General features: G+C 39.3%; 1 protein-coding gene across 1 annotated transcript; it reads right to left on the minus strand.

Annotated features, from left to right (window-relative positions):
• Positions 1 to 3,887: 3,887 nt before the first annotated feature.
• On the minus strand, positions 3,888 to 13,074 carry LOC311140494 (cell adhesion molecule CEACAM20-like). The gene is made up of 6 exons (XM_084175575.1): positions 12,958 to 13,074; positions 6,711 to 6,986; positions 6,029 to 6,283; positions 5,479 to 5,874; positions 4,796 to 4,878; positions 3,888 to 4,311 (listed from the first exon to the last, which is right to left on the minus strand). The coding sequence occupies exons 2-4, from the start codon at positions 6,874 to 6,876 to the stop codon at positions 5,753 to 5,755; spliced, it is 543 nt and encodes a 180-aa protein (XP_084031701.1). The 5' UTR covers positions 6,877 to 6,986; positions 12,958 to 13,074; the 3' UTR covers positions 3,888 to 4,311; positions 4,796 to 4,878; positions 5,479 to 5,752.
• Positions 13,075 to 13,541: the final 467 nt, after the last annotated feature.

Here is a 13,541-nt window from a genome sequence, read left to right on the forward strand (position 1 = left end):
ATCTTCTATCAATATGTGACACGTATTATTGCCAAAATAACATGCAAAACAGGCAACAATTTTTGTTTATTGTTTTAACTAAACAGGATGAGCTCAATACAGGTGAGGCTCTGCCCAACCTGCTCTGAATGACAGGTCGCCACTGCATTAATGGCAAGGTATGCATGTGCCTTGTTACAGGTGTTTTTACCAGGTCCTAGTCTATTAAAATCCACATATCAAGACCATATCAACCTTGGGACTACCTGGACTTTTGGTTCTACTGGCCCTGTGTAGTTACCAGGCCCCCAGTGTCCGGTCTGGAGTGTGAAGTCACAAGCTCTGCTTGTCGGCTACTGTGTTGCCATTAATGCGTGGAAACGCCAAGTGGATGCTTCACATTTATACATCCAGTGAAATATCTGTCTCATTGTTCAATCTGTGCTTTCACCATGATCATTAGCGATTTTTTGGTGCCATTCAACCCAATTCAGCAATATGGTGCGCTTCAAATTCAAATACTTCCGGCTTCATGAACCATTTTCCATAGGAATACGTGGATGTTGTCAGCGCTATCACTATCTAGTGGTTTTAATGTCTATGGTAGTTACATGTAACAACGTCACATTTTGGTTAGAGTTATTAACATGGTAATTCACAGGTGACTTTAAAACATTTAATTACAAAACGTATTAGTTACATAGTGGAACAAGAAAATGTGTAATAACAAAATATATGATAAGTCATTACACATGTGGAATAAGCTTCAGCAAGTGGATTTGTATTTACACAGTCCTTGTTCCAATGTGTGTAGTTACATAGTAATAGAGACAACTTAATGTACAGTGTTACTAAAGAAGAACATACAAGAAAGGTAGATCTCACACTTTTTTTTTTCTTCTTTTTTTCACACATTCCTACACACATACCTACACTCATACATACATACATACATACATACATACATACATACATACATACATACATACATACATACATACATACATACATACATACATACATACATACATACATACATACATACATACATACATACATACATACATACACATACATATCCTTTAAAAAAAATATTCCCCTTTATTACTTTCCAACCCCATCACCCTTTCCCTAATTGGAGTAAACTAGTGAACAACAATGCTTAGGCCTCTACTTCCAGCTTATACTTACTATATACATTTTACGGACACAGTCAATATTACAATAATAATAATAATTATTTTTTTTCTCCTGAACTTCTTCTACTCTCAACCTCTCCCATCATTTTCATGATGTCCATCCGGTTTGCTTCTATATGCCATATCTTTCTAACTGTGCTCTTTCACAAAAGCTCCCAACCTACAACCTATATACTTATTATGGACACAATATGCTTACATTATTAGTTATCTTGTTATTAGTTGTTGTTAGTTGTTATTAGTCCCATCCTTCAACTCCATTCAACAGCACCCATCTATCTCTTAACACCATCCATATAGGATTTCTATTTGCCATATATTTTTTAGCTAAAAGTATTATTATATTATTGATCGATTGACTATGACTTTTCAGATCACCCAGTAATGCTATCTGCAGGGTTAGTTCCAGGTAAATATTGCAATCCTTTAGCAATTCCTGGACCTGTGTCCAAAAACAAGCTACAAATGGACAGTACCAAAACAAATGATCTAATGATTCTGTCTCTTCGCAGCAAAATCTGCAGAGCTGGGAAGATTGTATCCCCCATATAAATAACATTCTATTGGTAGCAAGAATTTTATATAATAATTTAAATTGAAAGATTCTAAGTTTTGAATCCGGTGTTGTTTTGCCTATCAGTTCCTAAACCATGTGCCATGGGATCGGTACGTCAAAAATCTCTTCCCAACTATTTTGCAATCTATATGGGACATTTCTTTGCACACTAGGGAGAGGAAAAATATCTATGAAGGTAAACTAATAACTAAAAGCTAAACACGTCACTTGCACCTCTCTCCACTATGTAATTAACATCACTGTTTGACCTTTGTGTGTCTGTGTCTGTGGAGAATGCCAGGTAAAGACTTACCTGAAAGTACTGCCATGGTGAGAGAAACTACTATAGCTGCTTCCATCTCTCCTGATGTAACAACAACAACAAATAATAAGGGTATTCGGTAATACCAGACGCTTTGGTTTGTGATCAAAATATTATTTAAAGTTTAGATAAAATGTCTTCATAAGTGATACTGCAGCACAACTGAAGCTTCAAAAAGAAATCTATGTGGGATGTTCCCTGTCATACAGTGTTACCCTCTACTGGTATAATACTATGCTGATTATATATAACAATACTGGACTTTGGTGTTGAGGTATTTAGTAAAGCAAACAGTTGAATTTGAGAGTGATTACATTTCCCCAGCCCCACCAAACAGTGTCAGGTTCAGGCTGTCGAAATAGAAGATTGTACGTTTAGATAGAAAATAGGTTAGTTTGAGATGCTTCCTCAGTAGGAGGGACTACATATCCTATAACTAACCACAACTATCGGGAGTCAATGTTGTTTAATTTATTATTAGATGACGACGGCCATTGCCTCCTGACAGATTTCTCCCCCCAATTTCTATGCTATATTAGTTTCATTCATTAATACCTTCTGTTGACTGTGACATGTTTTACATACATTAATATAACATACATTACATACAGTATAATGTATACAAAATATACATTATTGACACATACTTATGGGAATGTCACTAATATCAGGCATTTTGCAATGGTAAAAATACTGTACATCAGGGCCATTGAAGTTGTACATTTGTGAATATTGAAGAATACTGAAAATGTTAATTATTTTGTAATAGAGGTAGCTCTATAAAAGTGATCCAAAAATGAATAACATTTTATTTATGTACATTGCACTTTTCTCTGCATTCTTCTTCTTGTTTAGACCAATTGTCCCTCTTAAACGGGGAAATATAAAGTTTCTACATCCATTTTTGGACATAGAAATTATTAATACACCCATTGATTCTTGAAGAAAATAATTTATAATAAACGCCTCATGAGCTTAGTTCAACTGTCGTACCCCATCAGAACCCAAAATATACGCTTGTTTTACTCCAATGTTTGTAAACAAAGTAAATGTAAACAAACACTATATAGCCTCAGAACATGGTTAAAGCTATATATTTTTTACAATTATGGATAGTAAGTCCTTGAATCCATAGCTCTGTTTATAAATTTGAGAGTCGTTGCATTTTTTCCATTCCCATCCCTCAGCTGTTTACCGAAACAGGGGATGGGATTATGCTTTGTTATTGTTTCAACTGCTGATTTCCCCTTTAAGTCTCGCCTGAGAGTATTGCAATGGTGAGAGAAATTACTGCATCGTCTTCCATCTCTGCTGATGTTTTAAATGTCTGTGATTCAGACTGAAGGTCTGTCTCCACAAATAAGTATAGAAGACAAGACTACAATAAGTGTTCTACAGTAACACCTGATATGAGGAAGAAATATTACATGTATTCATGAGTTACATCACTGCATGGAGGAACAAATTACAAAACTTCCCTATTTGTAACACAAACTCTACCTCCACTAACACCAATAAGGAAGCTGTGTGGTGTTTTACCTTTACTGAGCCTGTTCGACAATGTTGCCCTCTATTGCTTTGCAGGCTTTGACTGACAAACATAGTGGAGTTTGGTCTTGGGGTATTTCCCGATAGTAAATGATGCACAATTAACATTCCTTTGAGATGATATATTCTATGTAATAAACATACAGTATGTGCTTTAAACTCTTTCTCTAACATAATTGTAGGATCACCAACACCAGTCGTTGTAGGAATGAATTAACTGAATGTCATCAGGTCATATCATCATATTACTGGTCACACTTGACATAGAGAACAACAAAGTTGATGGAGAAAGAGATGGCAATATTTATTAATCATTCTGGTTTTATATCATGTAAAGCAATAAAGTACTCAAGCTTCTTTTCCCTTTTTGGCATCACACTTCTCAATACAGTGTACTATAAATACTTGTATTGACTATTACATTATATTGTTAACATTACAGCCTCCACATTACGCTTCATTTAGCTAAGTTACAGTATATAATGTGTTATCTACTTTCAAAACAAGGTTATTGTTTTCAATTAATAAAGTACACAATCAAGCAGACAATCAAACATAAGATAAATGTATTGATTATGTACATTATATTACAGATCCACACTGGGTGTTATCATGCAGGTTTTATATGTGTTGATGATCGATTTAACTTGATCGATGGAACAGGAGAATGGTAGTTGATTGGAGGTGTTGTCCATTGACTTCTTTTACTGTTAGATTGAAGGTGAGGGAGAAAAGAAAGCACCATTAACTTCCATTTATCAGCGGTGACACAGCATGAAGACCACTTTGCAAATATCAAATAAATCAATTGTTTTGACGGTATTGTAGTCACATGGTGCCCTGTGGTCAACACAAACTTACAATTATCCTAGTATCACAGGTATTCTTGAAATCCTTCAAGAATACCTGTGGTCCCGGGGATCGAACCCACTACCCTGGCGTTACAAGCGCCATGCTCTACCAATTGAGCTACAGAGGACCACATCATATGTTAATGAATAACCTAAATATCACAGAAACTGACAACTGCCATTGAGTTAAAAACTTCCTGGATTACACTAACATAATGCCTTTGCATACAGTATTTTTTCACACTGTACGTCCTGTTAAGCAAAGTAATCTTGGTTATTACAGTAAGACTGTAGTAGAATATAAATGTGCACAGAGACATCCCAGGTGACCAGGTCTTACTGTAAGGGGTAGAGGTGGAGATTGATTTTGTTGTGTGTTCTCATACACAGGTGATGGGTTCTCATATACAGGTTGTTTAGAGCCTGTAGGAGATGCACAAATAGAGGGGGTTGTATAAATGCTGCTATCTTGTCTGCATAAGCATTGTTACAGTATTAAAGGAACAATCAGCAGATGCTATTTTTGGACTTATAAATGAATGATGTGTACCCATTGATTCTTGAAGAATATTACTTATAATTGCCTCATGAGTTTAGTTTAACTGTCGTACCCCATCTGAACCCAAAATATAAGCATGTTTTACTCCAATGTTTGTAAACAAAGCAAGTGTAAACAAACACTATATAGCCTCAAAACATGGTTAAAACTATAATGTTGATATCATGGATGGTCAGACCTTGTATCCATAGCTTTGTCTATGAATTTGAGAGTGGTTACATTTGTCCAGTCCAATCCCTTAACTTTTTAACGAAACAGGGGCGGGGAAAACACTTTGTTGTTGTTTTTACTGCTGATTGCCGCTTTAAGCATTGTCCTATATAATGGTGTCTGCTGTCTGAATCCATTTGATTTATTTGTGGAAACTGTAAGTCGCTCTGCTAAATGACTAAAATGTAAATGTAAATGTGGAGTACGCAAACATTTGAAAGACATTATTAAATATGACAACCTTTAATGCTTACCTCTTCGATGCATTGGGTCAGCCGTGGTTGTATATAAAACAAGAAAAAAAAAAAGGGAAAAAAAATGTATTTAGAAAATAATAAGAACATAATGCTACAGTGCTTTTTTATTAATAGCTTTTGAAATACACCAAGGCCCTCTTAGTGACCAACTTTGATCAATGTGAAAATAGAGTCTATATTTTCCACTACCTGCAGTGATAGAAAAGACACTTTTGAAATTAAATGAAAATATATATTTTTAAGTTTACATGTCTATGATAAGTTTCTTAACTCACCCATTTTTCTTGATGAAGAACACTGCAACACCAACTGCCCCTCCCACAACCACCAATATTGCAATCACAATCCTAGTGATGGCACCAGCAGACAGACCCTGAGATAGAGAGCCCTCCACTGCAGAGACCAGAGATAGAACCATACAGAGATGAGAGAAAGGCTACACACAATGAACAGTCAGTACTGCACATTACAGTGCATCTGGGTGACAATTACAATACAACAAAGACACCAATGTTCATATTGTCTTCAAAGCTTCTGCAAACTTTACCTTTTACTGACAGTTTATGGACCACATATGTGTTGTTCACAGAGACATCATTTGTTGCTGTACAGGTGTAATCCCCACTGTCAAAGTATTCACTCTTCCCTTTAATGAGCTCAAGTGAATGTCCAGGTATCTTTGTCCCATTGTGCATCCAGGTGTAACTAGCAGTCGGTATGGAGTCAGCAGAGCAGGTCAATGTAAACTTCTGTCCTACTTCTATTTCAGTTGGACCCTTGATTTCCATACCATCAGGTCCATCTGTAACACAGAGATCACCAGTTCCAATTAGAGGTAGCCATGTGTTTGTTAGTTGGTAATCAATGTGATGTTACACACTCAAACTGTTATTTATATTTAGGGGCGCAACTTTGGTTTTAGAAGTGGGGATAAACACTCCAAACAGTCTACCTAACCGCTCAGAGGCTTCCTTATGGTCCTAAAGCACACCTTTGCCAGGTTTTGTATCACATTCCAATAATAAAACTTTGGGGGACAAAAATGGGGAGGACATCTCCCCACCGTCCTCAGTGAATGTTGCGCCCCTGTATATATCCATAGATTTACTCTGTAATATCTTGCATATCCAGCATTTACACTGTGACTGTCAGATTTTAATGCAAGAAACAACAGCAGTTAAAACACAGTAATTGTAACCCCAGGTTTATAGCAGAGTAGGCCTACTTACAGTTTACAATGAGATCGTGTTTAGCATCAGCGGTGCTGATGGGGTTGCTGACTCTACACAGGTATTCTCCACTGTCTGTTCTCTTCACAGGGTTTATGGACAGCACTCTCTTATCCTCAGAGATGGTTATGTTGCCACCAGCAGACAGAAGCTGACCATCCTTCATCCACTCTCTGCTGATGATGGAGCCAGAAGCATCACATGTTAAGGTGACAGAATTCCCCTTGATGATTGGAGGATTTGGGGAAGTTGTTATGATAGCACCAGATATTGGTTCTGTGAAGGATAATGGTTATATTATGAATCAGATAGGTTGGTTTGATAATACAGATTGTAGTCTATATTATAATGTAGATAGTATATTATCTTGTCAAACAGTAACAGTTTCCTGAAGACACGATGAGCACACGTGAAATGAATAATGACATGCAACACTATAAAGTTTGTTCATGATAAAGTAGGCCTGCACACGGTATATGAAAAATGTGAATGAATGATTAAGGTTAGAAGTCTAATCGATGTGTAAGAGATCTCAAAGCTAAGACAACATCTCCTTCATTATCTGTTCATCCTCCTCACATGGAAACTATTCACAAGGCCATTGAATGGTAACAAAGGGATGATTATGTGGTTTGCTTTTTCCTCAATGCATGACAGAGCAGTGGCCAGCTACTACATACAATGCTCATACAGAAAATGTCCTCGCAACCACAGCAACCAACCCTGCTTGGAATAACCCATATACAGTATTCAGTACAGTATCAGCTAATAATCCAATGCCATCTGCTTTGTTTCACATTCCACTCATTGATCTCTCTTTTCATGTGTTGTATCTCTGTTGAAAGAGACTATCTGTTCTACTACATAGAGAAGAAAGCTATCCGCCAAATGTACACATTGGAAGGAAAAGGACAAAGGTGTCTCTAGGACTGGAGCGCAAACCTCAAACATTTCAGTCAGTTCAGCCATGACTCCCCAGAACCAGTCTCTCTCTTTCCTCCCATGACTGTCTCCATCTCCATCTCCTCTATACCACTTAACCAGCACAGTGATGTCAGAGGGCTCAGATATCTGGTACCTCAGGGTTCTGGTATTATGGGCCCAGCAGTTGTAGCTACCACTCTGACTGGCCTGGATGTTCTCCGGCCTGAGTTCTGGTCCCTGATTGGACAGCAGTGTTCCATTCAGAGCCCACTGAAACTGGGCAGGAGGACTGGACTCAGAGGAGCAGGACAGAGTGAGGTTTGACCCTGATCAATACAGCACATCTAGAGGGGTCACCTTCATTCTTGTGTTTTCTGGTCCATCTGCCATGAATGGACCATGTTTAACACCAGCATTAAAGATACTTTCTAGACCATGTTCAAGTGAGCCATTTAAGATGTGTCATGTTATCATTAGTGTATCATCTAGCTAGCTTAAGTGTCCCATCACCAGAAATCAGCCACCCAACACATACAGTAGGGAGGCTGGATTCAAGGGAAATATAAGCAACAGTTTAGGGGCAAAAGGATGAAGTGATCAAATAAAATAAACATTAAGACATGTCATAAGCAGGTGTTAATGATATACAGAACAGGCAATAACGCTGTAACCTAAGAATCTGATGTTATTAGCAATATGTGTAGTTATTCTTAAGCAGTTACAGTTATGCAGACAGGTACTGCAGGAAGCAAAATCAAGAGATGGCTACAGTACTGTACGTGAACTACATGGTGAAAGGTAAACAACGTTTACATAAATGCATGTAGATAAGTTAGATATGCAGGTTAGAGACTCACAGCTGATGGTGAGGGTTAGATTCTGGCTGGGTTCACTACTGACGGGGTTGGCCACAATACACTTGTATGGCCCCTGGTAATACAGGGTCACATTGGCTATGGTGAGAGTACGGCCTCCATCACCAAGCTGAATTCCATATCTGGCTGTGACCTCAGAGCTGCCATTCAGCCAGTGGTAAGAGAGGGGGGAGGAGCCAGAGGACACAGAGCAGGTGAAAATGGCAGTGTCTTTCAGTTCCACTAGATCAATGACGTTGGCCCTCAGAGTCACGTTTGAAATGGTCTCTGTGGGTGAGAGTAGATGACATCTGTCAAGGTGTTTGTGTCAGTACAAATTCCTGTGTCTAAAGCAAGGTGTTCCACGGTGTCTAAAGCCATAATGCCACAACCACCAGAAGTTCATCCAGAAGTTTTTTTAAAAGCAATTTTGTGACATTTTAACAGTGACCTGAAAACAGCAATGCTACCCACACAATGCTTTTAGCTCTCATATAAAACGTGGCTAGATGTTGCTTGTCATTTGTTTGAAAGACGATGCCCAGAGCTTACCCATTATGTTCACATGGATTGAGACATGGCGCACCACTTTTTAACCCGAAAATTAACAATCCATTGGATTCTTTTAGCTTGTCTCTATTAAAACATATACAGTTGAAGTTGGAAGTTTACATACACCTTAGCCAAATACATTTAAACTCCGTTTTTCATAATTTCTGACATTTAATCCTAGTAAAAATTCCCTGTCTTAGGTCAGTTAGGATCACCACTTTATTTTAAGAATGTGAAATGTCAGAATAATAGTAGAGATAATTATTTATTTCAGCTTTTATTTCTTTCATCACATTCCCAGTGGGTCAGAAGTTTACATGCACTCAATTAGTATTTGGTACCATTGCCTTTAAATTGTTTAAATTGGGTCAAACGTGTCAGGTAGCCTTCCACAAGCTTCCCACAATAAGTTGGGTGAATTTTGGCCCATTCCTCCTGACATAGCTGGTGTAACTGAGTCAGGTTTGTAGGCCTCCTTGCTCACACACGCTTATTCAGTTCTGCCCAAACATTTTCTATAGGATTGAGGTCAGGGCTTTGTGATGGCCACTCCAATACCTTGACTTTGTTGTCCTTAAGCCATTTTGCCACAACATTGGAAGTATGCTTGGGGTCATTGTTCATTTGGAAGACCCATTTGCGACCAAGCTTTAACTTCCTGACTGATGTCTTGAGATGTTGCTTTGATATAGCCACATAATTTTCCTTCCTCATGATGCCATCTATTTTGTGAAGTGCTTCAGTCCCTCCTGCAGCAAAGCACCCCCACAGTATGATTCTGCCACCCCCTTGCTTCACGGTTGGGATGGTGTTCTTCGGCTTGCAAGCAACCCCCTTTTTTCTCCAAACACAACAATGGTCATTATGGCCAAACAGTTATATGTTTGTTTCATCAGACCAGAGGACATTTCTCCAAACAGTACGATCTTTGTCCCCATGTGCAGTTGCAAACTGTAGTCTGGCTTTTTTATGGCGGTTTTGGAGCAGTGGCTTCTTCCTTGCTGAGCGGTCTTTCAGGTTATGTCGATATAGGACTCGTTTTACTGTGGATATAGATACTTTTGTACCTGTTTCCTCCAGCATCTTCACAAGGTAATTCGCTGTTGTTCTGGGATTGATTTGCACTTTTCGCACCAAAGTACGTTCATCTCTAGGAGACAGAACGCGTCTCCTTCCTGAGCAGTATGACGGCTGCGTGGTCCCATGGTGTTTATACTTGCGTGCTATTGTTTGTACAGATGAACGTGGTACCTTCAGGCATTTGGAAATTGCTCCCAAGGATGAACCAGACTTGTGGAGGTCTACAATTGTTTTTCTGAGGTCTTGGCTGATTTATTTTTCGATTTTCCCATGATGTCAAGCAAAGAGGCACTGAGTTTGAAAGTAGGCCTTGAAATACATCCACAGGTACACCTCCAATTGACTCAAATGATGTCAATTAGCCTATCAGAAGCTTCTAAAGCCATGACATCGTTTTCTGGAATTTTCCCAGCTGTTTAAAGGCACAGTCAACTTAGCGTATGTAAACTTCTGACCCACTGGAATTGTGATACAGTGAATTATAAGTGAAATAATCTGTTTGTAAACAATTGTTGGAAAATGTACTTGTGTCATGCACAAAGTAGATGTCCTAACCGACTTGCCAAAACTATAGTTTGTTAACAAGAAATTTGTGGAGTGGTGACCAAGAACCCGATGGTCACTCTGACAGAGCTCTAGACTTTCTCTATGGAGATGGGAGAAACATCCAGAAGAACAATCATCTCTGCAGCACTCCACCAATCAGGCCACTCCTCAGTAAAAGGCACATGACAGCCCACTTGGAGTTTGCCAAAAGGCACCTAAAGACTCTCAGACCATGAGAAACAAGATTCTCTGATCTGATGAAACCAAGATTGAACTCTTTGGCCTGAATGCCAATTATCACGTCTGGAGGAAACCTGGCACCATCACAATAGTGAAGCATGGTGGTGGCAGCATCATGCTGTTGGGATGTTTTTCAGCTGCAGGGACTGGGAGACTAGTCAGGATCGAGGCAAACATGAACGGAGCAAAGTACAGAGAGGTCCTTAATGGAAACCTGCTCCCGAGCGCTCAGGACCTCAGACTGGGGCGAAAATTCACCTTTCAACAGGACAACAACCCGAAGCACACAGCCAAGACAACGCAGGAGTGGCTTCGAGACTAGTCTCTGAATGTTCTTGAGTGGCCCAGCCAGAGCGCGGACTTTAACCCGATCGAACATCTCTGGAGAGACCTGAAAATAGCTGTGCAGCGATGCTTCCCATCCAATCTGACAGACCTTGAGAAGATCTGCAGAGAAGAATGGGAGAAACTCCCCAAATACAGGTGTGCCAAGCTTGTAGCGTCATACCCAAGAAGACTCAAGGCTGTAATCGCTACCAAAGGTGCTTCAACAAAGTACTGAGTAAATGGTCTGAATACTTATGTAAATGTGATATTTCAGTTCTTCATTTTTTATAAATTAGCAAACATTTCTAAAAACCTGTTTTTGCTTTGTCATTATGGGGTATCTGACATTTGATGAGGGGAAAATAACAATTTAATCAATTTTAGAATAAGGCTGTAACCTAACAAATTTGCCATGAGTAGCCTGTTCTCTAGGCAGCCGAACGAGTAGAGCAGAGACTGTGTAAAGTTGAGAATCCCGCACAAGCGCAGAAGCCACAGACTTTTAGCTGTTGAAGAGGGTTCCAGAGAATTCGGATCTGCAGCCACTCAGTTCTAAAATTACAACTCAGAACATCTGATGGCCATGTTTTACAAAACACTTCATTGTGGCGCTCTACAAAAGCACAGACACATAATAATACTGATTCGAGCATAGTTAAACAATTCCTTGCAGATTCACTGTGTATTTTCACATAATGTGTATTTGCACATATTTAGTTTAGGCATGCCAGCAAGTAGTTAAGGTTAAGGTTAGGGTAAAGTTAGGTTAAGGCATGGTCAGGTTTAGGCATGCTAGTAATTACCAGGTACCTGGCTCGCATTGTGTTCTATTGACTCTTTCCACTCTCCGCCACGTGAGGTAGCAACGTTCACATTGTTGGCACACTGCAAACACACAATGAATCCGGGATGAGATGTCTCTCGTCTGTCGATGTCTGCCAGATTGGAGGATAAGCTACTGTAGTGATCTTAGCTAATAAGCCACATTACATTTCCCACTGGGGAAACCCTATTGGAACAATGTGTAGGATGTTTTCCTATCCTGCCAGTGACCCGGGTTCACGTCCCTGTCCATTCGTCCGCTACAAGACCTTGTTCACAACAGCCCCAACTGACCAGTGATGACAAGCCAGCTCTAGAAAGATATCCTCTTACTGCACCACCCTATTGCAAAAGAGTTCAAGTTGACCAATTCATAGTAAATTGCAACATTATTTTAGAGTAATTTGGCCTGTCACATGTTTCATTGCCGGAAATGCCTGGAATTCTAAAGAATAATTAGTAAATCAAAATGTCTTCTCAATGTAGAAGCCTACGTTCAAAGGTAGATAGCCTAGGTAAAACCTACGAAGAATGCTCTTATAAAATGTGAAAAAAACGAGAACATACCATTTCAAAAGGTAAATTGCAAAATTAAAGAATATTGTGTTCAGCCTATGTTGCAATAATGATCAAACCCATGTCAAACGCGAAGTGTTGACCCTGAACTGGTAGTTGACCTAAATGAGTGAGCAGTTGTTTTCATACGGTATCTCAACCTTAGGGACCTCAGCCAGCCTTGCTTAGATCGTCTTAACTAGTTTGACACTTGATCAAAGAAAACACTGACGTTGCAGTTACCCACGCATTGTGACAATAGTTCTCCCAATATCGCCCTGCGTGAACGTAACGTTAGTGAACGTAACTTTATGTACATAGCTTACCCTGCAACATTTGAAACTCACCATAAACATTCAGTGACGTAAATCCCACCTGAATAACACCAGCCTTTCTTAGGCTCACTCTGTATGTTCCATTGTCATACAGGGTCAGTTTCCTGAGCTCCAGAGATCCAGTGCTATTGTCCAGACTGATCCTACCAACATATCCCACTCCGGTCACAGGACCTTCAGAGATGTGAAAGTCAACAATGGAAACAGGGGGATCACCAAATGTCCAAGAGATTGCACTAAGTGTGGTTGGATTGATGGTGGTTTTGAAAATCACATTTCCTCCCAATGTTCCATTCACAGGTCCAGGTGGAAGCACTTCTAGACCAGCACAATATCCTGAGGAAACAACAACAGGGCATGATTATCATGTCTCCAAAACAAACACAAAATACTGTAATCAAAGACATATCAGATTTCAGAAGAGCAAAGTTCAGCTGGTTCAAACATGAGTGTTTTCTGAATATGGGTACACTCACTGAAAGAGGGACACCAAAGCTATGGGAGTAGTGTTATGCAGCAACCCCTCACACTCACAACACCCCAAATGTATGTTTGTAGCTATGTTTGTTTACAATTGACAAACAATTGAGTAAAAC

Source organism: Coregonus lavaretus (genome assembly GCF_964263955.1).
Source record: "Coregonus lavaretus genome assembly, chromosome: 13".
NCBI classification, from domain to species: Eukaryota; Metazoa; Chordata; class Actinopteri; order Salmoniformes; family Salmonidae; genus Coregonus; species Coregonus lavaretus.

Coding starts and splice junctions, on each gene's coding strand:
- LOC311140494 (XM_084175575.1), bottom strand. CDS start 6,876: ATGAAGGATGGTCAGCTTCTGTCTGCTGGTGGCAACATAACCATCTCT. Junction 6,284..6,710: donor ACACGATCTCATTGTAAACT/GTAAGTAGGCCT, acceptor TCTGTGTTACAG/ATGGACCTGATGGTATGGAA. Junction 5,875..6,028: donor CCATAAACTGTCAGTAAAAG/GTAAAGTTTGCA, acceptor TGGTCTCTGCAG/TGGAGGGCTCTCTATCTCAG.